This window comes from Acanthochromis polyacanthus, chromosome 6, assembly GCF_021347895.1.
Source record: "Acanthochromis polyacanthus isolate Apoly-LR-REF ecotype Palm Island chromosome 6, KAUST_Apoly_ChrSc, whole genome shotgun sequence".
Classification (NCBI taxonomy): Eukaryota; Metazoa; Chordata; class Actinopteri; family Pomacentridae; genus Acanthochromis; species Acanthochromis polyacanthus.
Window position 1 is genome coordinate 10,607,196 of NC_067118.1, and position 24,572 is coordinate 10,631,767.

Below are 24,572 nucleotides of genomic sequence, written 5' to 3' on the forward strand. Positions count from 1 at the left end.
TAATTTATTGATAGCTTCATAAAAATGCAGATACCGATAATCGGAAAAATACCAAATATCGGTCATAATAATCATCCAGGTTGTTAATTGGTCTATCCCTATCTTTAACATTTGTAACTTTTGGTTCTCTGCAGATTGTGTTTTTGTCTTTGCACTGTTCAGTTTAACTGTTTGCTATAAACAAACCAGAAAAATACTGCCTCCTGTCTGGAAAAGTGTTATTAAACATACATTTAAATCTTCTCTGTGACTGGGAACACGATCAGTGTGCATCATGTGTTCAGTTCGTTCTCTGTGTTCTCTTTCTGAGCAGGCTGACGTGTTTATCAAACATATCAGTAGCTGACAAACTCCATAATTGATGAGGGAGATACAGCCTCTGGCTGAGCTGACTTCTCATAAGCAGGCTGGAATTGAACGCCAGGTATCCGAAGCTGTGATCTTATACCACCAGAGCTGAAACCCACAGCGACATAAATTCCAGTCATTCTCATCTTGTATCTTGAAAAGATAATGAGGGCCTGTCTGAAAGTTTTCAAGGTCTGGTGTTCAGCTGCAATTCACAATCAGCCTGATTTTATTTTGGCCCACGAAGATGTTTAAAATGTGTTAGAACAATTATAAAATAAAGTACATGAGATGAGTGTGTGTAATATGAATCAATGCATTATAATTCTTAATGTAATAAATATTCCATGAATAAAATGATAAATAAGAATCATGCAATTATATTAATACTGTCATCAATGACAATGATACTACTACTATTAATAATAATAATAATAATAAAAAATCATATTAAAACTGCTGATTTAAGATTAATTAAGATTAAGATAATTGTTAAGATGCATAACATAATAATAAAGAGGAAAGTTACATGTTGTTTATACTACACTATTCAATCCGCCAACCAATCTTTAATGCTATTGGCTAACAGCTTTATAGCTTACATCTGATTGGTTGCAGCTGAGGCCAGTCATTCTCTAATCACGCCCCCTTTGCCAGCGACTTCCGCTTCTGTGTACAGCCCAAGCTACACACTAAATTCTTACTCATCTCTCTGGACTTGCCAAAACATTCACTCTGAACACACCGCCGAGGTAAGACGACAGATTTTTAGTTTCATTTCCTACTGTTTTCTGCTTTGTTTTCCGACGCCACAAATCTCGCTTTTCCTTTTAATGTCCAAAAAAAGAAGGCTAACTAGCATAGTTAGCCTCCTTTTCTCCCCCTTTAGCTCTCTCGCTAACGTCAATGCTAGCTGTCAAAAAGCTCCCAGACCTGCTGTCAGAGTTGTGACTCCCAGCTTGAGGTGTGTTGTTAGGGACAAAAAGCAACTCGTATACCTATTTAAAATCCCTTTTCTCGTTAAACTAGTTTTGGTATATTTAATTTGTAAAGCTATATCAAATGCTAGACTGTGTGCGCTAATGTAGCAAGCAAACAGTTGACGGTAGCATATTTGGGATGGGTCAGCGAAGGTTTAATTGGGAATATGTTGCTTCACAGTTGGGTGATTTGTTCATTTCTAACTATTCATTTGGGTCTTTTTAATGTGTTGCTAGTGCAAGTAGAACCTGACAGCCTGTAAAAATCTGCCCAAGGTGAAATGAGAGGGGAAAGCCCAAAAAAAAAGACATGCAAATCGAAAAGGAGACTTAAGTTGCCTCCAGGGAGCAATTATCTTAACGTCATCACGTTTTAAGTGGCCCAGTAAACGGTGGGAATGTCCTCCTGCCTGTTTGACTTCTCTCTGCCTCCATCAGCATCTACATCTTACTCACCGGGAGACCAAACAAAGCTCTTGTCTTTAGAGGCTGGTGTACTGCAGGTCGTTGACACCAGGGTTCACAGTAGTGTGTTTATCTGCTCTCCATGATTCACTCATCCCTCAGAGGCAGTGTTAGTTCTGCCCTATGCTGGCATGTGGAAAATATTTTGACCACCGCTCAGGAACTTAAATTAACGAATTTACAAAAATACAGACAGCTTTTGTGTATATTTATATATAAGGAAGTGATACTGAGATATTGAGACATTTCTGTTTAACGTTATTGTGACATCTGAGGATAACAAATCAACTACTGAAGGATCCATCATTAGTATACTTTCATATATACTGCCCACCTACATTTGGTCCTTAACTGCTCAGAAAAGCACTGATCTTTACTCTCTCCATTCGCAAGACCATTTGTTGCTTTCAGTTCCATATGTATGTATTGAATTAAATAAAAAGGCTTTTGTTTACTCTGGAACTTTTGCATGAAATATGTTGCAGAAAGACTGACTGAGTTAATCTCATCGAGCGCTTTTAAATCCAAAATGCGAGTTCTTGAGGCCACAACATGCACTTCGTTTTTCCAGAATTTACTTGTAAATTTGATTTTTTTTAAATTATTTTTTTGCTCATGTTTTAACTGTGTAATTTTGTAACTGTGTTTTGTAGTTGTTGCTTTTCCACCACAAAATAAATAAATAAATAAATAAATAAATAAATAACAAAAAAAAAGTGTTATCCAAGCAGAAGATGAACTAAAACCTATTTTACAGTCTCCTGTTTCTGTAGTTATTTTGAAAGCAAAGGCGTAGTTGTTTATTGATTTCATTGCAAAAATATGAAAAACATGATCGCATGACGAGATAACATCCATGAAGTTTCACTGGAAGCGAGTTGTTCTGGAATAATAAGATGTCATAAGGCATCCACAGGATTCTGAAGTCAGACATCAACTGGTTTTATTGTTACATGAGACACCAGACTGCTCTCTCAGGGATTCCAGTTGTTGTCATTATGTTCTGTGTCTTCCTCCCTAAAGTCCCCTAATTACCCCCATCGTTAGTCGCTATGGCGATGGTCTCATTTGAAAAGCTAGCATCACTCTGCACTCTTGAACCGCCGTCCTCGCACCAGAATGGCAGCGTCGAGGCGATTATGCACAGACGAGAGACTGTGTTTGTTGACGTGGTGTTTGCCGAGTTAAGTGATTTTTGTCCAAGCACCTTGGGGGATATGTCGCTTGTGCAATACGTATTTTTGAGTTGTGTGGTTTTTAAATTTAAGGGAACAGGAAGAAGATGGTGCAAGGTTTGCACTAAAAGCCAGGTTTCAACACTGGTGAGAGGAATGTTGCAGCAGGGGCAGGACTAATACAGTCACATGAACTACTTTGTCACACAAGTTAATGGATGTGTCCGGATCTGAAATTTACTTGTTGGTTTGTTTATCTTGTTCAGGCATACATGCAAAAAATACAAGATTTTAAGGAGTACTCAGATGTGAAAAGCTATTTCTTCTGCTTCTTGAATTTAAATGTGTTCTGCTCCTTTTTTCATTTCTGTTCTGCCTGCTACTGTTTAATAAAAAGACACTACAGGTTTGCTGCTCACTTCTGCAAACACACAAATGGTCTTTTCTTTGAGTGCGTCTTATATCTGCTGTTTGTTGCCACATGGGAGATGAGACAAAGTTTGAGCTAATGTTAGTCCAGGCAACCATCCAGGCAGTACTGTATGTATATTTTATGAAAGAGCAAAGCAACCAATCAGGAGCCTCTCTCATACGCATCCATTGTATTGTTTTGCTCCTCTGTGACTGTCTCATGGTCATTATTGTCAGCATGGCCACTATAGATGCACTATTATATTAGCATACGATCACTACTTGCTGGTATTATTATAATAAGTAATTAAATATTGATTGTGATTGTGTTTTTTTCCAAGCATTTGTCAGATTGCCAGAGCAGCCTTGTTTTATTGTCTTTATTTCAACCTGTATTTTAATGTGGGTCTTAAATTATCCTCTGCAAAGGAGTACTGTGTTAATAACACAACTGATTGATGTTGGTTTTTGGACATGAACCTATACCAGTTACACAAACAGTTCATAGTTCTCGTTCCTGTCTTCACCTGTTCCCCACTAGAGGCAGATTCTGTTAGGATTATTCTACAAATAGTTTGTGCATAAGCTGTGTAGTTGAGCCACACTTGTTGCTGAACATTGATGTTTTTTTTTCTTTAACTAGATTATTTGGGCTAAGAGGGAATCATGTGACATCTGTTTTCATTTTTGTGTTTCCTATCCTTGTTTACTGATAACGAAGACAACACTGTCATAAACAGCAGTCATTTTGGCAGTATCTCTCTTTTTTTGTAACACCAGACCAGTATGTTGTCTGGCAAAGCTGCACACACTGACTGAACGAAGGTTAACACAGTTTTTTTTAATATTAGGGAATAGTGCTGTGCCATATTGGAAAAAAAGTGATGTTATGATATTTTGTTCTTCTGCGATAACAATGCAGAAATTTTCATCAGGTGACTTCAGTACCTCTATTTGTAAAGAATTAATCATTCTAGAAATGGCTGAGTAAGGAGAGCAACTGCATAGAATATAACAAAATCATGATAATAATAATATAATTGTTTTATTGCTTTGGATGCCATTTAGATCGTAGAGGGTTGTTGTGCAGTCAAACAAATTCGTTGTGTTGCCTCATGTGGTGGTACCAGCTGCAAGACAGACTACCTGTTTTTGGTCAGCAGCGTCCTTTCTGTAGCTGAAATGCTTTCATATAACAGACAAAGTCTAGACAGTCATGGCTAAAATGCTAATCAAAAATATTTTGATCAATACTGAGATCACAATTATATTTTCACAGTTAATCTTTCATATTGTGCTACATTTCTGCAACTACACAAATCTGCACTAAAAATAAAAAGATTCAAAATAAGGATCTTCTTTATCTGAGTACAGTGCATTTTATAGAGGTAAAATATAAATGAAATTGTACCTCAAATGCCTCAGTGACTGAATATCGGCTCATTAATAGACACTACATTTTAATGAGGTTCCTTAAATGCTTCACTTGCAGGTGACAGTAGATTTTAGTAGAGCGACCCTCTCGTGTTTCTGAAAAAAAAACAACTTAAAAATATGTACCCAAATTGACACCAAATAATCGTAATCTAATGTGCTGTTTTCTACAAGCAGAGCACACTTTAAATAAATCAATATTGCAGTTGATCATGATTATTGAATTGTGGGAAGCCAAAATCATCTTAATAATTATTATTATGTTAATTGTGCAGCTTCGCAACAGACCTTGTGTTTGTGTTTTTCCAACCAGATCTTCCTTTTCAGTCGTTCTCTCCTGGTCTCAAATCATTTCATATCTGAAGCCTGTATGATGACAAACTCTGCATCACCTAAAAAGAGAAAGCACAAAAAAAAAACTGTTTCCAAGAACCTTTAAACAGGACTAAATTATATTCTGTCCTCTCTTGTAGTTTAGCTGCTGTATCACGAAACAAAAACAGAGTTGTACCATGATGTGTTCTAGTTAGTTGCGCACATCTCAGAATTCAATGCTAAACGGTGTGTATATATAATGTGGCTTTAGTAGATACTACGTAAAATGATGTCCGGGTTATATGTAAGTTAAGCGTCATTCAGGTTTTCTGAGGTGAATCAGACACACACCTGCACAGTTGGGTACAATGACAATTGCAAAACTTGCTTTTCTGCATTAATTTCACCTGATCTCAGGTGTGTCGCTGTGTTTACATTGAAGGGTGGACATGTCTAAGAAAAATGCTGAGCATTTGTCTGTCAAATTTAAACTCATCCCGGCAGGTTTTATGACTGAGCAGGTATCGGTGGAACGTGCTGACTCATGCTGAGCTGAATGGCGGTTTGTGAGAGTATTAGACTTTAAGCTCAGCATCCTGCTCACAATTAGACGGTGTTTTGTTCTCATGGGGTGCACAAGGAGTTCCAGTAGGAGGAACATGAAGAAGAAGAAGCACCAAGTCGCTTTCAGTGAGCTTTACGATCTTCCTACAGTTTAAGCTAAGGTTGGATATAGAGCAAAAATAATTGGAGTTATGCGATGTCATGGGATTAGCTTTAGTCTTGAGAAAAACAGATCTTGAGCAATTTGTTTCATATATTGACAATGAGCTTGATTCGCCGTCTGTCCTGCTGTAGTTGTTTTCAGGTGATTACTGTAATTGTAAAACTTTCTTTTTGTGACGTACAGAGTCATTTCTTCTCATCGTAGTGCTGATCATTTCAGTTTTCCAGCTGTGTTTGTATGGAAAGCGATAAGTTGTCTTTCATGGCTAAGGAACTTTATGTTTAGTTCTTATGCCAGAACCCACACTAGCAGGTGTAGTATCTTTCAAAAAAATTGCCAAAATGATACTATTTATCAGAAGCAAAACCTGTAAAAAGAGGAAAAATTGGCAGGTTTTCAATTTTTCTATAACATGCTGTAGACGTCTTCTTGAGTTTTTGTCTTTTCAATTATTATAGTGAAATAATCAAAGAAAAGCAACTTTGTTTTTTATGATTTATGGCGTTATAGTTATTACACAAGACATTTTTTTAGTTCTCTGTACTTCTAGTCATTGTTGTTGTTGTGGAGGACTTTAAGTGAAAAATTAGTCCACAATTAGTAAAAATGTGACAAAAGCCTGAAATTGTTTGGGGTTCACAGGGTTAATATAATTATTAGTGAGCTTGTCAGGGTGCAGTGGCTCAAGTCCTTGAATTTATTTGTTTTTTAACCTTTGTGAACCTTGTTATTATTTTAGTTGCTCTGGTTACAAATGCCAGCTGAGGAGCTAAAATGTTATTATCTTTTTATATGTGTGTGAATTTGTCCTTAGGCGGGACACTGTTTGTCTGTTTTGTGGTTCACTTCCTCAGTTAATGTCCTCATTCAAGGCCCAGTGACTGATGTAATCTAGAGGCTGTCTCTGGTGGGACAAGCAACTACATAGCGATTGTTAGCTTTATTAATTCTCTGTCCATGTCATCATTTCATACCTGCATTTGTTTTTGCTTCAGTGAAAAGGAGAACAAAAGCTCTGATGGAAACAGACAAGAAGAGACTTTCACTTTCTTCTCATGAGGAGAGTTTTGCAGTTTTGTCATTCAGCTGCACCAGTGTGAGGTTTAAGCTGATTAGGTGGCTGTATTTTGCTGTTGCACCTTTTTTTTTTCGTCTTTGTTCTGCTGAGCAGTTGGTGCCCAGTGGTGTGAGATGTTGTTGACGTTAGCACTTACGTTTTCTGAATCGCTCCAGTCAGTGCATTGACTCGATGAGGTTGGTCTTGTGATTGAAGTCGAGTATATTTTGTACTCGCGGTCACACTCTAATAAAAAGTCGTTTGTGGGCTATTGACATTTAAACTGTCTATTGGTCTTGTGATATACACTTCCATTTATCTGCCCACTGGCAGCACTAATGTGTCCAATTATGGGCGATATACAGTAAGTGAAGGTCTACATGAGCTGCCAGATAGCGCTGGTATTTACTTTATATATTAATGTCACACATTACAAACAGTGTTATTTCGTATTCTCAAGATATTTTTCTGGGTTAGGATGAAAATAGGAAGTCTAAGCCAGAAAGTGACTTTTGAAATTTTGGTTGATTTTTAATGTTAAATTGTTTTTGTTTTTCTTTCCCCTGCAGCAGTATTTGTCTCATTATGAAACAGCGTCATCACAGCTGGTGGCACTTTTGCTCATATCATAACTCAGCCTGGAATAAAGACAGTTTCACATTTACAGACAGTAGAAGTCTGTACCAGTGTGAAATGTAAAATCTCAAGGCGATCACTGGCCAGACCGTATACAATCTTTTCTGTATACAGCCCAGTGTTAGGAACAAAAGCAGAATTTATGTTGGGTTTATTTACTTGCGCAAGCTGTTTTCAGTCACACTATTTCCTAGATAGCAGGACACTTGAAGAACAAGCCTCCAGTTGATTGGGTCACATTTGGCTTCAGTTTATCTATGGCTGTGTCTACAGTGGTGCAGAAACCCTTTAACACTCAAATCTCCATAGCAATTTTGCTCTCTAACGTAAGCCCCCTGTCCCCTTTTTACTTTCTGCAGCACAAATGAGTGCACAAGAGAGCAGTCGCGGCAGAATCCTGCTCTGTATTGAACTCTCTCTGACACAGTGGCCTGTCTGTGCTTCTTGTTCCCACCATTACCTCTAAGGCTGCATTCACATCCTGCCTCCTTCTCTCAGACTGCCAGAGCAAACGTATTCCCTTCATCCTGACCTTAATCTCTGAGCTATAACCTGAAGCCTTGTAGATTTTATCCAAATGACACAGTCTCTGCTGTTGAGATGTGAAACTAAGTGCCACTGATAATTGGTAAACAAAATGCAGTTCGGTGTTCAGAAAAAGTTGACACTTATGTAAAGTGTAGGAGGTTTTAGAAATGCAGTTTCATTGGAAAGTCTGTGCCTGTATGTGTGTTGGTATGCTCAGGAAGTCAACTGAGCTAAATCAGTAAAAATTGTGCTGCTAATTTACTGTTGTGTGAGTAGTGTTGTTACAGTAATAAAAATATGACTTTAATATGATACCATAGCCAAAACCTAAAATATGACAGAACAAGCTTTTTAAATGGATTGAAAAATCCCTGGGTGGGCGGAGGCATGCGCAGATATTCAAATCTCAAAATTAATATTCAGATACCAACGTCACGACAGAAAAGTCGGATATTTGGATATTCGGGTCCAGTTCTAGTAATCGGAGGGTGTGAAAAACCTTGTTTTTACCCAACGACTTTACAAAAGACAATGAGCTTGTTTAGGTTAGGGATGGGTATCGTTAGGTTTTTCATGAATCCGATTACGATTCTGGTTCTGCTTAACGATTCCGGTGCCAAATGATTCCTTAATACGATAATCGTATTAAGGAATCGTTTGGCTTAAAATCGTTTATCGATTATCGTATTAAGGAATCGTTTGGCACCGGAATCGATAAGCAGAACCAGAATCGTAATCGGATTCGTGAAAAACCTAACGATACCCATCCCTAGTTTAGGTCTGAGTGAACGTTGTGTGTAGCTGTTGCAGTCTTAAGGCTTGTGTTTGAAATGTCAGTGATGAACGGATCTGAAACGTAGAAGTCGACAGGATCAGTTGTCCGTTCTGAGAAACCACTGGTCTGGACAGGCAGGATTCTGTTGAGATGAGACACAAACTAGTCACCCAGCAGCACCAGTCCTTCATTTGTTTCATCCAACTTTGATTAAATAATTTTCACATTATTCTTTCCCACGCAACTCTAATTTCATTGTTGGTTCTATAAAAGATCAGTACAGTTTGTTTTATAGTTTCTTGATCGCATTGTTCATCTTATTGTGTACCTCGGTGTTTGTGTGTGTGATATTACACACGTGGACAAAATTGTTGGTACCCCTCAGTTAAAGAAGGAAAAACCCACAATTCTCACTGAAATCACTTGAAACTCACAAAAGTAACAATAAATAAAAAAATTTTGAAAATTAAATAATCAAAAACAGCCATTACTTTTGAATTGTTGATTAACATAATTATTTAAAAAAACAAACTAATGAAACAGGCCTGGACAAAAATGATGGTACCTCTATAAAAGATTGAAAACTATTTGACCAGAGTGACATGATTAACTCAGGTGTGTCATTTAATTGACATCACAGGTGTTTCCAAACTCATAATCAGTCAGTCTGCCTATTTAAAGGGAGACAAGTAGTCACCCTGCTGTTTGGTGAAAAGGTGTGTACCACACTGAACATGGACAACAGAAAGCGAAGGAGAGAATTGTCCCAGGACATCCGAAAAAAAATTATAGACAAACATCTTAAAGGTAAATGCTATAAGACCATCTCTGAACAGCTTGAAGTTCCTGTGACAACAGTGGCTCATATTATTCAGAAGTTCAAGACCCACGGGACAGTAGCCAACCTCCCTGGACGTGGCCGCAAGAGGAAAATTGATGACAAATTGAAGAGACGGATCGTTCGAATTGTATCCAAAGAGCCCAGAGCAACCTCCAAAGAAATTAAAGGTGAACTCCAAGGCCAAGGTACATCAGTGTCAGATCGCACCATTCGTCGTTGTTTGAGCCAAAGTGGACTTCATGGGAGACGACCAAGGAGGACACCACTGCTGAAAAAAACTCATAAAAAAGCCAGACTGGAATTTGCAAAAATGCATGTTGACAAGCCACAAAGCTTCTGGGAGAATGTCCTTTGGACAGATGAGACCAAACTGGAGCTTTTTGGTAAGGCACATCAACTCTATGTTCATAGACTCAAAAACCAAGCATACGAAGAAAAGAACACTGTCCCTACGGTGAAACATGGAGGAGGCTCAGTAATGTTTTTGGGGCTGCTTTGCTGCATCTGGCACAGGGTGTCTTGAAAGTGTGCAAGGTACGATGAAATCTGAAGACTATCAAGGCATTCTGGAGAGAAATGTGCTGCCTAGTGTCAGAAAGCTTGGTCTCAGTCGCAGGTCATGGGTCTTCCAACAGGACAACGATCCAAAACACACAGCCAAAAACACCCAAGAATGGCTGAGAGAAAAGCGTTGGACTATTCTAAAGTGGCCTTCTATGAGCCCAGATCTGAATCCCATTGAACATATGTGGAAGGAGCTGAAACATGCCATTTGGAGAAGACACCCATCAAACCTGAGACAACTGGAGCTGTTTGCTCATGAGGAGTGGGCCAAAATACCTGTTGACAGCTGCAGAACGCTCATTGACAAATACAGAAATCGTTTAATTGCAGTGATTGCCTCAAAAGGTTGTGCAACAAAATATTAAGTTATGGGTACCATCATTTTTGTCCAGCCCTATTTCATTAGTTTGTTTTTTTAAATAATTATGTTAATCAACAATTCAAAAGTGATGGCTGATTTTGATTATTTAATTTTCAATAAATTTTTATTTATTGTTACTTTTGTGAGTTTCAAGTGATTTCAGTGAGAATTGTGGGTTTTTCCTTCTTTAACTGAGGGGTACCAACAATTTTGTCCACGTGTGTAACTTGTGGTATGTGTTTCACAGTGTGCAGAGGTGTGTCACCTATTGAGGCAGGTGTGTGTAGAGAGGTGTGTGTGTGTGTGTGTGCGTTTGCTGTATCAGTACTGGGCTCTGTCTCGCTGGCAACAGTCATCGTCGCTTTATTTCCTTTCGCCCCAGCTCTCCCTCTTCGTCTTTTCTTGTCCCTGCGGATTTGAATGTTTTTGTCGGCCCTCGGAGGACAGACATCGGTAGGCTTATGAATGGAACATTGGTAGGTTTCTCTTAAAGCTGCAGGTTATGAAGAAAGAGGTTTGCCACTGGAAACAAGTACAGTGCAACATATTGTTAGCAAAAACTAAACGGCAGCACAACGCTCTTGTAGTATTTACTTCAGTTTGTGACCTTTCTTGTTGTCAGCTGTTTGGCATAAACTGCTCTTATATCAGTAGTTTTCCATTAAAAATAAAGTTTGGTTTATTCAGTTCATTATTATTATTATTATTATTATTATTATTATTGTTATTATATTAAAAAAAATGAATATTTCTTGATATTTTGTGTTACTGGACTGAGCTAAAGCTGTGATACTGGCTTCATTATTTGTAACAGCACTAGCGTTGAAATTCTTCTGCTCCTTTTAAGATAAGATGAACTTTATTTAGCCCTCATTTACAAAATTGACTTTATGTAAGGCAAGCAGTATGATTTTAAGCAATTTTGGAATCTTTATTTCATTCTTGGCAAGAAATCGGTTTTATAACGGCTGTTTCAGATGATGAGGCATTTTCTATATTTGCATTTCATATTTCTGACAAAGAAAAAATGTTAATAGTAGATGAGCTTAAATAACAAGGATTGTAGTTTTACATTGTACTTTACATAAATAATGTGCAGGACTCCTGAACTTAAAAGAAAAGTTAATATCATCAAAGAGAGGTTGTCATCCCTGGTCTAAAACATGCCTTCTAATCTGTGTACGTCACCTACAGTGTTTCTTTGTGTTCTGTGTAACTACTGGAATCATGTGGCCTCAGATTGGGGTTATTTGTGATAAGCTGTTTTTATCAATGCCATAATTAATCTCATTATTCAATTAGAAAATTTTGGACGGAACACTAGCTATGATACTGGTTCTATTACTTCTAACAGCAGTGATGTGAAACAAATGTGGAAAATCTTCTGCTCTTTTTAACTTTTTGTGGAACTAGCAACATGAATTTATGTAATTTTAAAGCCTTTCTTTCACTCTTGGCAAGAAAATCTGTTTTATAAATGTTTCAAATGATGAGGTATATTATGTATTTGCACTTCATATTTCTGACGTAGAAAAAAAGGTTAAAGTAATAGTGGATGGACTTCAGTAACAATCTATGGTTGTAGTTTTAGATTTTGCGGTAAATAATGATGTCTAGGACTGTCCCAGTTTAAATAAAAGTTAATATTATCAAGATGAAGCTGTCATAGCTGGTCTAAAACCTGTTTTCTACATTTGACATGTTAAATATATGGGTTTCTCTGTGTTTTGTGTAACTATTGGAATAATATGGCTTCAGGTTGGGGTTACTGGTGATAAGCTGTTGTCCAAGTATGGAGCAGAGAGGTGGTGGTGCTCATGTGGTGCCATGTCTGTCACAGTTACGTAACAGCTTACAGGCGTCGAGGATACAGCGTCTGATATGATCTGAGAGCCTCTTTCAGCCAATCAGAAAGCTGATCTCCTGTCTCTCTGTCCGTGGGTGTGTTTGGATCTACTTTCTGCACAGTTATGGAATACAGAAGTGAGTTCCTGAACAGCACAAGGTGACCAACAGAACATTTGAATATAGATCAAAACCTGCAATTATAGAAGCAAAACTGCTTTTAGCCTGTACCAATAAATATCAGTAAAACATTTACGGATTTTATTTCACTTTTATGCTTCGTTGTCGACGTAATATGCGATGCAAATAAACATTTGTCCTGTCAATCATCAACAAATTAACTCAACAATAAAAGATCCAGGCATTCATCAGAGTAATTTAGATTTAGCCAGGATTAATTCCCAGATAAATCACTCATACTCAGTTCCTGTTTCTTTTCAAGCATACAAATGTAACTACTGAAGCCTTCATGTAGAATTCCAAACTGCTCCGGGAAATCTTAAAGTAACGGAATCTGTTCAGCATCTCAGAAGGCCAACTACAGCCCGAGGGTTCAGCTGTGGCTGTCACGCTTTTTGTCAAATGTCATTGCGTAATCAGATAGAATTTTTCTTGTGAACCGGATCGCTACTTTATGCTCTTTTGCACACCAACCTTGGAAATCTGTCTACTTTTAAAGGAGTGTGACAAAGGGTGACCTAAGATGTGAGTCTGCAGTTGTCTGAGTGTCCTGACTGCAAGGACTTAGTGTTATTACAAAGTAAGAAATGTCTAGTAGCGCCCAGGCTTTGTTTTGGCTCATAGCTTGAAGCATTTTATTACAAAATTAACATTCAACTAGATTTAATGCAGTCAGATCAATTGCTGACTGAATGAAGAGGGCCTAATTGTTGAACTGTAGACTGTAAACAGAGCCTTACCATAACACCAGACTGCCATACCAGGAAATGTTAGGCAAACTCTTGTTTCAAGCAAGCAGTTGATCTGATTTTCAACATTAGGCTATAGTAATTAACTGTGATGTGTCCTGGGCAAAGTGCATCATAAATTATAGTTATGATATTGAAATGCTGATATACTCTGCCCTTCCTTTTATGACAACCTGTTAGCACTTTACAGTCAGAACTATGTCAGGTTATTGCATAAAATCAATAATGCAGTTTTATTATTGATGCCACTCTCTGTTATATTCATATCTCTCTCAATGTGTTGTTTTTACCAACCTCACCTTTATACCCTGTTTGTGACCAGCAGTGCATCTGGACAGATGTTCATGCTGCATACTTAAAATTAATATTTAAAATGAAGAAGAAGTTTCAGTCAAGCAGAATTATTCTTGGTATAAATGGATCCTGTAGTAGCAACAGTGGGGCTGCAGAAGTGATGAGAAAAATGAGTAATCTATAACAAATCATGCAAATGAAAGGCTTCGGCCGTGTTTGCTCTGTTCATAGATATGCAGGTAGGCGAGCCTTGTGTCATATCTTCAGGGCTGTTGCTATGTAGCAGGTTTCCAAGGTTCCATTTTGAAGGTCGAGTTACATTTAGTGATGAGGAGTCGGTATACTTTGACCTGCAATTTTGATTTGGAAGATGTAGTTTGAGCCACTAAAAGGAATTCCAACATTTTCAGTAATGACCTGTTGCAAATAAAATGACGTTGAGTTGACCTTTCAACATTTTATACCTTATCTTGATATGACATAACTGTTTAATTGTGAAATTATCTGCAGAACAGTAGAGTATCACTACAAAGTGAAGAAAAATGGGGCACTTCTGTTACTTTTTTTTACTCTAGAAGTGACATAAATAAACATTTCTTGCCTTGTCCTCTGGTCTGGTGTGATGCTCATAGATCATGGGTAGAACACAGAGTACTGTAGCAGTGATGCACAGAAATATGTGTGATAAGAGTTATCACAACTGTGGACCTGGCTACCAGCTCACCCTTTTGAAGCAGGTTGGGATAGCTGAGTGTCTTTTTGCACATTTTTGACACTTGGACGAGTTGTACAAGTTTAACAATCTAGTTTATTCCGACTGGGATTCAAAAATGTACTGCTGAAGTATTTGTCCTAGTTTATGTGATAAACAGGAAACTTCCTTCTGTAGTGTAGATCTCTTGGTGGATAAAATCTACTAAAAAGCAGTCAACTCCCTTTTTAAATGGAATTAGTTTTTTTGTGTAAATTTGTTCGGAATTAATGCTTGTAATGCAGGAAACAGGTTTATCTTCTGTTTCATCTAGACTTAGTAGTAATCAACATACCTTGACCTAAAAAAAGCAGGGTTGGAAATTGAATGAGCTGCTGAAACAACGGACTACCAGATTGTCATCTAATTCTGTTCAGCTTATCCGTAATGCAGAGGCCAAAGTTCATTTGTGTGCTGAAGGCGTCAGCTATCTCTGGCAAAGGTGAAATTTGTCCACTGTGGACGAAAAAAGGCAGAGTTAGACGAGAAGAAGTAGCTTCAGCAGTTAGTCAGAACTGAACAACTGTTTGAAATCAGGTGTAATTTTTCTGCTGGTATGTAAAGATTTTGTGCTGGTGTGTCGTTCAGTAAGTAAGTATTTGCAGTAAGACTACATTGCTGCATAACTCAAATTTAATTTTGTATCACGCAGTCTCATGAAATGCCTGCCTTTCCTCTAGGAATAAAGATATTTTGAAGAGAATAGCAGATGATGTTCAGCCACTAAATGATAATCACCACAGTAAATACAGCAGGAAATATTTGATGAATAACTGGTGTTGGAAATCTCCTGTAAATGATTCTGTACCGCACTGAACTGTAGGTGAACTGTAGACGAAAAGATGCTCAGCAACATTTCTTTCAAGATATAAACTTCTGTCTTGGTTTTGTCTCTGTCTTTCTGAGCTTGCAGAAATATGCACGCAAACTATGCAATGTATGTAAACAGTGGAGCAGCTGTGATGAGAACAGAATCAGTGGAAACTTCTGTTTATGCAGCAACAAACTACGTATTACAGGTTTTGTTATTTTGCGTTCATATGGTCAGAGCACTCTTTTATCAGTATGAAATTGAATCAGAAGGAAGCAATATCTATAGTTGTCATTGTTTGTTGCTTGAAAAGAATTTAAAATTAATCTAAGAATAAATAATTTCCCCCTGCTCGTGGCTGCTATTCTTAAAACAATTTTTTGGCAATACAATACCCTGTAGTTTATGGCTTGTGAGTTTGGTACTGATATATATGTTATAATCTGGATAATATTATATAAAATAATATCTGAAGCTTTCTATCAGTGAACAGAATGAGCCTAGCCACTCAATGCAACTCGGAGTATAATACAGAACTGCAGAAATGAATTAAATAATTGGCAACTATCTCCACAACATTTTTTGTTTTGCTTTTTAAAGAAAAAATGTAATATTTTCTGTGTCCAACTGCTTATTACTGCTTTTCTTTGTAACGGATGTTATTAAACTGAATATATTTGAAATGTGGTATTAACACGGTTTGGTTACATGGTAAAAGTATGTTTATCCCAATAGAAATAGTTGACTTTTGTTGACATAAGATGTGAACAGTGGTCAGGTTGATGTCAGAGACTTCTGGACAAATCATGCAAAATACAAAATTATTTTTGCTAAAACGAGCAAAATTAGTGCTTTTTCACAGAATAATGTTACATTTTATTGATATTTTTCTTGACTAAAGGAGTGAAAACCTATTATTTTCCTTGTGCTGTAGTTCAAGCATATCACCTATTTTTGCTGGCACTGTTTCAAAGATGATCACATTTTTGCTTGTTTAGATATGTCAAAAAAAATCAACATACATTTTCATAACTGTATTTGGCATCCATGATGATGTATCTTGATATTTAGAGGCCATGTGTTAAGATCAAGCATATTGTTGTGTAGCATGTAGTTGTTTTGTGTGTTAGAGAAGAGACTGCTGCTGTGTGAAGGTGTCTAACGAACTGCTGAGTTCCTGCTACAAACAGTGACTCAGCTTGCAAGTCAACATTTGTCATATTTGCCATGTGGGCCGTGTCAGGGCAATGGAAATGTTTTACAGCAGTTTGGTCTTCTGGTAGTTGTGCTAAAATCTTACATGTGATTTCTAGTCAAAGAGTACATGACAGGAATTTGATATTGACTTTATACACAACAGAAAAATGTAGTACAGTGGCAGCACAGTGAAGCAGTTTGAGTTTTATTGGTGACTAATTCACATGTATTGATCTGTTTGCATGTACTGCATAATGTGAGGGATTGAACTATAGTTACTGTCTGTTGGTTGGTTGGCTGCTTCTACCTTCACTGGGTGAGGTTTGAAAGCAGTACGACATGCATCATTTGGCCCAATCGAAGCATACATTTTTAATTTTTTATGGTTGTTTTGTTCAGTTTGTTAACTATCTCAGTTGTTAATTAAACTAAATGTTTTATTATGTGTTACTCAGTGACAGTTTCCATCTCCTAGTTCCCAGTCTGTTAAAAATTTCAGCTTGCCATGTTTGAATTTTGGGAGTTCAGACTCTATTGAGCTAATGCACCAAACAGAGGGTAACAAAGCTCCAGAATGCCTGTGACAGTGGTGTCCCGATTATGTAACTACTGGACTAGAAAATTCTCTGTTTGCACTCATTGGGCCATGATAGACAACACTGTTGCTCCTACAGACTAAGCAGATTTTCAGCTGGTAGCCTCGATAGCGGAGAACAACACTCAGCATTCTGTGTCATCTGAAATCTATGAACTGTTGGCTGTGGAGGTTCACTGTAAAGAGCATCTCTGTAGTCCATTATGCACAATGTTCTTTGCATTGTGGAAATGGAAAATGTTAAACTAAGGATTATGTAGTTGTATCTCTCAGGGCAAGGTCTCTGAATCCAAGAAACTCTGTAGAGAATAATGCAGAAAGTAGGAATTTTAGTCTCTAATTAAATATAATTTACAGTTATTGTTCATGCAAACTTAACTTACTTAACTTATGAATGGTGAGCCCAATACTAAAGAGTTCATTTAGAGAACAAGGATTAAATCGCTGCTTGGACAGTCCATTGTTTTCTGTTATTTTGATGTTGTCTCCAAGTCCTAGTCTTGACTTAACTTGATTTAACTTGACACTTCAAATATTGTAGATTACCTGTGGTTGCAACCAGATGGAGCCTCCTACAGTTTAATACAGTTGCAACCAAAGGAGACTGGCATGTCTGTCTTGACAGAAAGAGAGCATTGCAGGAGTTTTAGCTAGTAAATGGGCTCTATGATGAAGTATTCTGTGATGCTTAATGACATCTGGCCAACACAAATGTATTGAATCAAGTTGGGATCAATTAAAGCAATGTTAATATATTCCAGTAGGTTGTGTAATGGCTGCTTCTGTCTGATAGAAAGTGTGCTACATTTATATTATTGATGAATACATTTTTGATTGATTTTGTTTTGCATTTTAGAAATTATTATTGCCTTGAACAAGACATTAAGTCTTCTCATCTGTGCTGAAAAAAACCTGACCTTTTCAAGAACTTTTCATTTACATTCATTGTTTGTAAGGATGTTTTGTTTGTTTTTCTTGTCTCTACAGATTACTATTTCACGTTGTCTTAACAACGCCAAAGGTACTGAACTCTGAAGTTACATCAGCTCGCTGCCTATAAACAACAGATTTGTTCTGATTGACATCTTCCATTGTCATTCTTCTGGAATTGAACAATCTGCCAAACACTCAACGTGAACTTGAGTTTTTGACATTATCTTCATATTGAACGAACACCGTGGTGGCGATACTCCAGAGGGACTTTCACCAACAGGCCTCCCTCCAGAGGAACTCTGAGGAACCACTGCCAAAAGGAACATGTGCTAGAAGTTGAACATCTGTCCTGAACGACTGGTCAGCTTTGACTCTAGAAGATGAGCAATGAGGATGAGTTCTTCGACGCCGTCACAGGTGAGTGCTCTGGCTATTTAACTGTTGCTTTCTTACTTCTAGTAGATGAAGATGTGTAGATGGTCTCAAAAAAGGTAACCGAATGTTGTGTCGTGTCGTGTATTGTGTTATTGCAGTGCTCCATATTGCGGCACGTCACCACAAAATTTGTCACCTTTTATTTTTTCAATTTTAACAAAATAAAATGATGATTCTTTTGATGCACTGACTGATTATTTGACTCTGAAGTCAGTACAACCAGTATATTTAGTGTCCGTCTGGTTTATTAAAGCTGAACTCTCAACGCATTGTTGTCATTTCACAGACCAGCAGACTACAAGAGGCTATCAGTCCTCTTGAGATGGCCTGTTTTTGTCTGTCATAGAGGCATAATAGCATCTAATGGAATCTAATCTACGTTCGTCTGATAATTGCTTCAATAATTCAGAGGTCGGCTGTCTTGTAGTCATGAGCAGCGCTGCCACCAACACTCTGGGGAGTGTGTGGTTCATGCCTGCATGTGTGTTCTTTTGAAAAATTAAGAATTGGAAGGAAAAATCTGTTAAATTTCAATGTTTTTAAAGTAAGTACTTAATTATAATTTAAGACTTTTATTTTACTTTAGAGACAAAGAAGGGATGGAGTGTGTTAGTTGGGCTATTACAACCCAAAATCAGCTCCTATCGCTTTTTATTCCCCATCTTGAGGGAGGACGCCTTTTAAATTTTACTCATGATTTATTTTGAGGCGTGTCAGAGTTCTGCGTCTGTGGAGAGATCAGACAATAATCCTCCAAGTCAACACCCATGCGATGCCATGCTTCCTTATGTTACAGTCACCATGATATTAATGCATTAGCTAATTACTTAAATGCACTTGTCACAAGGGTTGGTTTGATTTATTATTTTGTGGAGAGCTGAACTCGTAAAGGTTTCTCATGTGGCAGAGAACATTGTGGAGGTTTTAACTAGTGAAGGGGCACCATGACAAAGTTTTCTGTGGGGCTTAATGTGCTCAGACCAGCGCACATGTATTGAATAATGTTAGGATTAATCAGGGCATTGCTACTATATTCCAGTGACCCGTGTAAGGGCTGCTTCTGTCCGATAAATCCGAACTTTGATGCGCTGAAGTTGAATTAGTGTCTCATGCCAAGGAATGCCAAATTGAGATGTAAAGTCAGGCACTGGTGTGAACAGCAGTACATGCTAGGATGTGATTCCAACAATTAAAGGAGTATAGAGACTATTGTAAACCTTTTCCTGTGGTATACAAATGTGTGTCCCTGGCCTCTTACTGTGTGTTTGTTTACCAACTTCAGCGTTCACGTTTGGTTGACAGGCAGGGTGTTGTTTTCTGTCAGTGATTATTAGCGTCATCGTTTTGCACTTTTATTACCAGTTACACACGTGGACAAAATTGTTGGTACCCCTCAGTTAAAGAAGGAAAAACCCACAATTCTCACTGAAATCACTTGAAACTCACAAAAGTAACAATAAATAAAAATTTATTGAAAATTAAATAATCAAAAACAGCCATCACTTTTGAATTGTTGATTAACATAATTATTTAAAAAAACAAACTAATGAAACAGGCCTGGACAAAAATGATGGTACCTCTATAGAAGATTGAAAACTATTTGACCAGAGTGACATGATTAACTCAGGTGTGTCATTTAATTGACATCACAGGTGTTTCCAAACTCATAATCAGTCAGTCTGCCTATTTAAAGGGAGACAAGTAGTCACCCTGCTGTTTGGTGAAAAGGTGTGTACCACACTGAACATGGACAACAGAAAGCGAAGGAGAGAATTGTCCCAGGACATCCGAAAAAAAATTATAGACAAACATCTTAAAGGTAAAGGCTATAAGACCATCTCTAAACAGTTTGAAGTTCCTGTGACAACAGTGGCTCATATTATTCAGAAGTTCAAGACCCACGGGACAGTAGCCAACCTCCCTGGACGTGGCCGCAAGAGGAAAATTGATGACAAATTGAAGAGACGGATCGTTCGAATTGTATCCAAAGAGCCCAGAGCAACCTCCAAAGAAATTAAAGGTGAACTCCAAGGCCAAGGTACATCAGTGTCAGATCGCACCATTCGTCGTTGTTTGAGCCAAAGTGGACTTCATGGGAGACGACCAAGGAGGACACCACTGCTGAAAAAACTCATAAAAAAGCCATGCAAAAATGCATGTTGACAAGCCACAAAGCTTCTGGGAGAAAGTCCTTTGGACAGATGAGACCAAACTGGAGCTTTTTGGTAAGGCACATCAACTCTATGTTCATAGATTCAAAAACCAAGCATACGAAGAAAAGAACACTGTCCCTACGGTGAAACATGGAGGAGGCTCAGTAATGTTTTGGGGCTGCTTTGCTGCATCTGGCACAGGGTGTCTTGAAAGTGTGCAAGGTACGATGAAATCTGAAGACTATCAAGGCATTCTGGAGAGAAATGTGCTGCCTAGTGTCAGAAAGCTTGGTCTCAGTCGCAGGTCATGGGTCTTCCAACAGGACAACGATCCAAAACACACAGCCAAAAACACCCAAGAATGGCTGAGAGAAAAGCGTTGGACTATTCTAAAGTGGCCTTCTATGAGCCCAGATCTGAATCCCATTGAACATATGTGGAAGGAGCTGAAACATGCCATTTGGAGAAGACACCCATCAAACCTGAGACAACTGGAGCTGTTTGCTCATGAGGAGTGGGCCAAAATACCTGTTGACAGCTGCAGAACGCTCATTGACAAATACAGAAATCGTTTAATTGCAGTGATTGCCTCAAAAGGTTGTGCAACAAAATATTAAGTTATGGGTACCATCATTTTTGTCCAGCCCTATTTCATTAGTTTGTTTTTTTTAAATAATTATGTTAATCAACAATTCAAAAGTGATGGCTGATTTTGATTATTTAATTTTCAATAAATTTTTATTTATTGTTACTTTTGTGAGTTTCAAGTGATTTCAGTGAGAATTGTGGGTTTTTCCTTCTTTAACTGAGGGGTACCAACAATTTTGTCCACGTGTGTATGTTGACGTACAGTCATTGTGGTGTCATCGTTTTGTCTTTTGGAAGTTGCTTTTTCCATGCTGATAGAAGACAAAAGATGTGTGTGCGTCTTGACCTGTCTGTGTGTCATTATTATGATCATCTTACTAATCTGAGACAGACGCAGAGCAGGACTGATGAATTATACATTAGTACGCGTGCATTAACTGTGACGGCATCAGGTGGCTTCCAGCTCAGCCTTAGCGTTAATGTTTCTTTCTTAGACTTCAACTTTTAGATAATAGGTGTTAACTACACTTTGTTAAACAGTATGAAGACTTTGCCAGGTGATATTTTTTCCTTAAATTATTATTGATCCTTAAACTGTATCAAAAATGTTGACCTTTTTTTACACAAGGATAAATTTGCATTTTTATCCCAGCTGTTCTTAGGTTGCACTGATGACCTTGTCCAAACTACTGAGTATATTATGAGTATGTGGGGTTTTTTAAACGCGTTTTTCCAGTTTCACAGAAGTCACAACAGAGTGTCAAGTTCCACCTTCAACATGAGGCTTTGACATTGTGAATAGATTATAGTCTGTTGGTATATTTTGTCCTGCTTTCTATGTTTCTCAATGAATTTGTAAAGTTTTCAAGCTACATTAAAATCAAATGTAATGAGATTTCTGTGCTGTGGAAAGAACACACAGCTAATGACTCTGACACCTGGGTAGGTGTGTTTGTTGAATGACACTTTAGTCTATTTTAAGCTGCTGTTAAAGCCCCACCTGGAGTTCTCCGTGACTCTACCCTGAAGCATTTACTCGCCGTGGGAGCAAGTAAGGTGTAGATTCACAGTAATAACATATGAATGATTAACCCAAAGTCAGCTGCCATTGCAATCATAGTGACCCATTTATGCCTTTTTAGTAGCTTCATTTTCTTCGTCTGTACTGAACATTGACCATGCGACATAATTAAATGTTTATGATGTCACATTTTTTCCTTCTCACAGGCCTGGATTCGGACGAGTCGTGTGAGGGCGTGTCAGAGGCCAGTTTCAAAGATGCACAAGTGTTTGATGGCAGCAGTCAGAAGAACAATGGATCAGTACCACAAGAGAACGGCATCAAGAAACACAGGTACTGCTGCATTCCTGCACCACATTCCACCTGCAGTGTGGGTATTCAGATAAGTGGAGATGCATTGTCACTTGTTCTCCTCTTTGAACGAGTGCAGGCACGGTCACAACTTTTACTGACTGAGGTTGAAAGTCACCCTTTTTTCCATTTACAGATTTTTATATTTTCTTTTGTTGGCATTTAGTTGAATAGTTTCATGTCGTTTTTCATTTTCTTTCATTTACTAAAAACAATATGAACTGACACTAATGCTGAAATACTTTGAGAAAAAAATAATCCAGATAAATTTCTTTTTTACTTACAGTATTAGAACGGATTTGGTATATGATTATGTTTAAAAGTCAGCCTTAACGCTCTGAAACCAGCGTTGAAAAGCATATTATCCTTTAAAAAATCACCCAAATTACACCATTCATCAGGCAGAATCATCATTGCCATTGGTCATTGAGCAAATAATGTGCTGCGTTTGGTTGGAAAATTAACCAAATTGAAGATTGATCACATTAAAATTGTGATGTTTGATCAAAATTACTTTATTCTACCAATCTTATTTAAAAACTTTTCAAAACTAAATCACATAGCCAACTAGATTCTGTAAAAAAAAATCTGCACTCCTCAAGAAACCAAGAAGTCATAAGTGACTAAAAGTTTCCAGCTAAATTTCAGGTTGTTCTTCCAGAGCAGGTGATAAAAGGAAATAAAATGTCAATCTTAAAATATCTATAATATGTAGAGCCACCCTGTTTGTCCAGATACCAGATTTCCAAAACTTGTAGCCACAAAAATGTTGATGCGTATTGACATTTTAATTTATTATGGTTTATGGCAATATAATTTTGTCATTCTGCACAGAAGACATTTTACAAGCTCACTCTACTTCTAGTCATAGTTTTGCTGTTTACAATGAGGTACAGGACTTTATACTGTAATGAAGAATGAGCCCATAGTTTGGGTTTGCTTTGGGTTCAGAGGATTAAAGAAACAGGTGAAAAAGAGGCGTCTGCTGCCAGTTTTTCTTTCATATATTTCAAGGAAGTCATGCAGAGCAAAAATCGACTGCTTTAAATCAGCATGGTCAAATATGGGGAGAGCCAATTGTTTATTTCTATTTCTTTGTCGCATTTGCCATTTCTTATCTACAAATAGCATTTCTATTCTCTGCTGCTCTGCTAACAGACTCGACAGACCAAATCATCCTCTTATCTTTTCTTCTTTTTTCCTCAGGACATCTTTACCTGCACCCATGTTTTCCAGAAACACTATTAGTGTCTGGAGTATCCTGAAGAGATGTATTGGACTGGTAGGGACACACAATTAACCTGCTGCTTTTCTGTACACACAACGAATGACAGCATCAATAAGTTCATGTCAAACACAGTGTACGGATTAATGTTGCCGTCTTAATAAAATACTATATATTAAAAAATTATATACCATAATCAGACTAGTATATCATTTTTGTCCATGTAGTGCTTTCTGGCTTTGGTTGGTACGGTTGTTCTTTTTTTTCTTAAAAGAACATTGAAAGAAGCTGCATGGTTGTTTTACTGGGTCCTATTTAGACGGTATTTTGAATTATGCCACACGTGTATGAACATAAATGTACTTTTAAACTAATACCAAATAAAATTATTTGGTTTAAACAATATTTTAAGCATTTAGTAACATTTGCCAGCAGTTGTGTCAACAATAGTCTGTAGATCAGTCTCTTTACATTTACAGTTTTTTTTCATTCATTTGTTTGACTGAAATTCAGATGATTTCACACAACATATTCGGTTTGCTTTTTCACAGGAGCTGTCCAAGATCACGATGCCCATCGTGTTCAACGAGCCTCTGAGCTTCCTGCAGAGAATCACCGAGTACATGGAACACACTTACCTCATCAACAGAGCCTGCTCACTGTCCGACTCCATAGAACGCATGCAGGTCGGACACACAAAGCACACATTTCTGTTGTCTTCACCTACATGACACGTCTTCAAGTTAGTGTATGAAATTTAAAAAAAACATCTTGTCTATTATTTTAACTTCAGAACATCCTGTTTATACTTGTCTTTTTTATTGTGC

General features: G+C 37.6%; 1 protein-coding gene across 1 annotated transcript in view; it reads left to right on the forward strand.

Moving 5' to 3' along the window:
- The first annotated feature begins 985 nt into the window (after nucleotides 1-985).
- LOC110960428 (oxysterol-binding protein-related protein 2-like) overlaps nucleotides 986-24,572 on the forward strand; it is a 35,521-nt gene continuing 11,934 nt past the window's right edge. Inside the window, exons 1-5 of the mRNA XM_022207666.2 lie at nucleotides 986-1,100; nucleotides 18,027-18,389; nucleotides 22,376-22,502; nucleotides 23,727-23,802; nucleotides 24,297-24,431. Coding sequence (XP_022063358.2) covers nucleotides 18,353-18,389; nucleotides 22,376-22,502; nucleotides 23,727-23,802; nucleotides 24,297-24,431 — 375 coding nt within the window. The 5' untranslated portion in view covers nucleotides 986-1,100; nucleotides 18,027-18,352. The remainder of the gene's footprint in view (nucleotides 1,101-18,026; nucleotides 18,390-22,375; nucleotides 22,503-23,726; nucleotides 23,803-24,296; nucleotides 24,432-24,572) is intronic.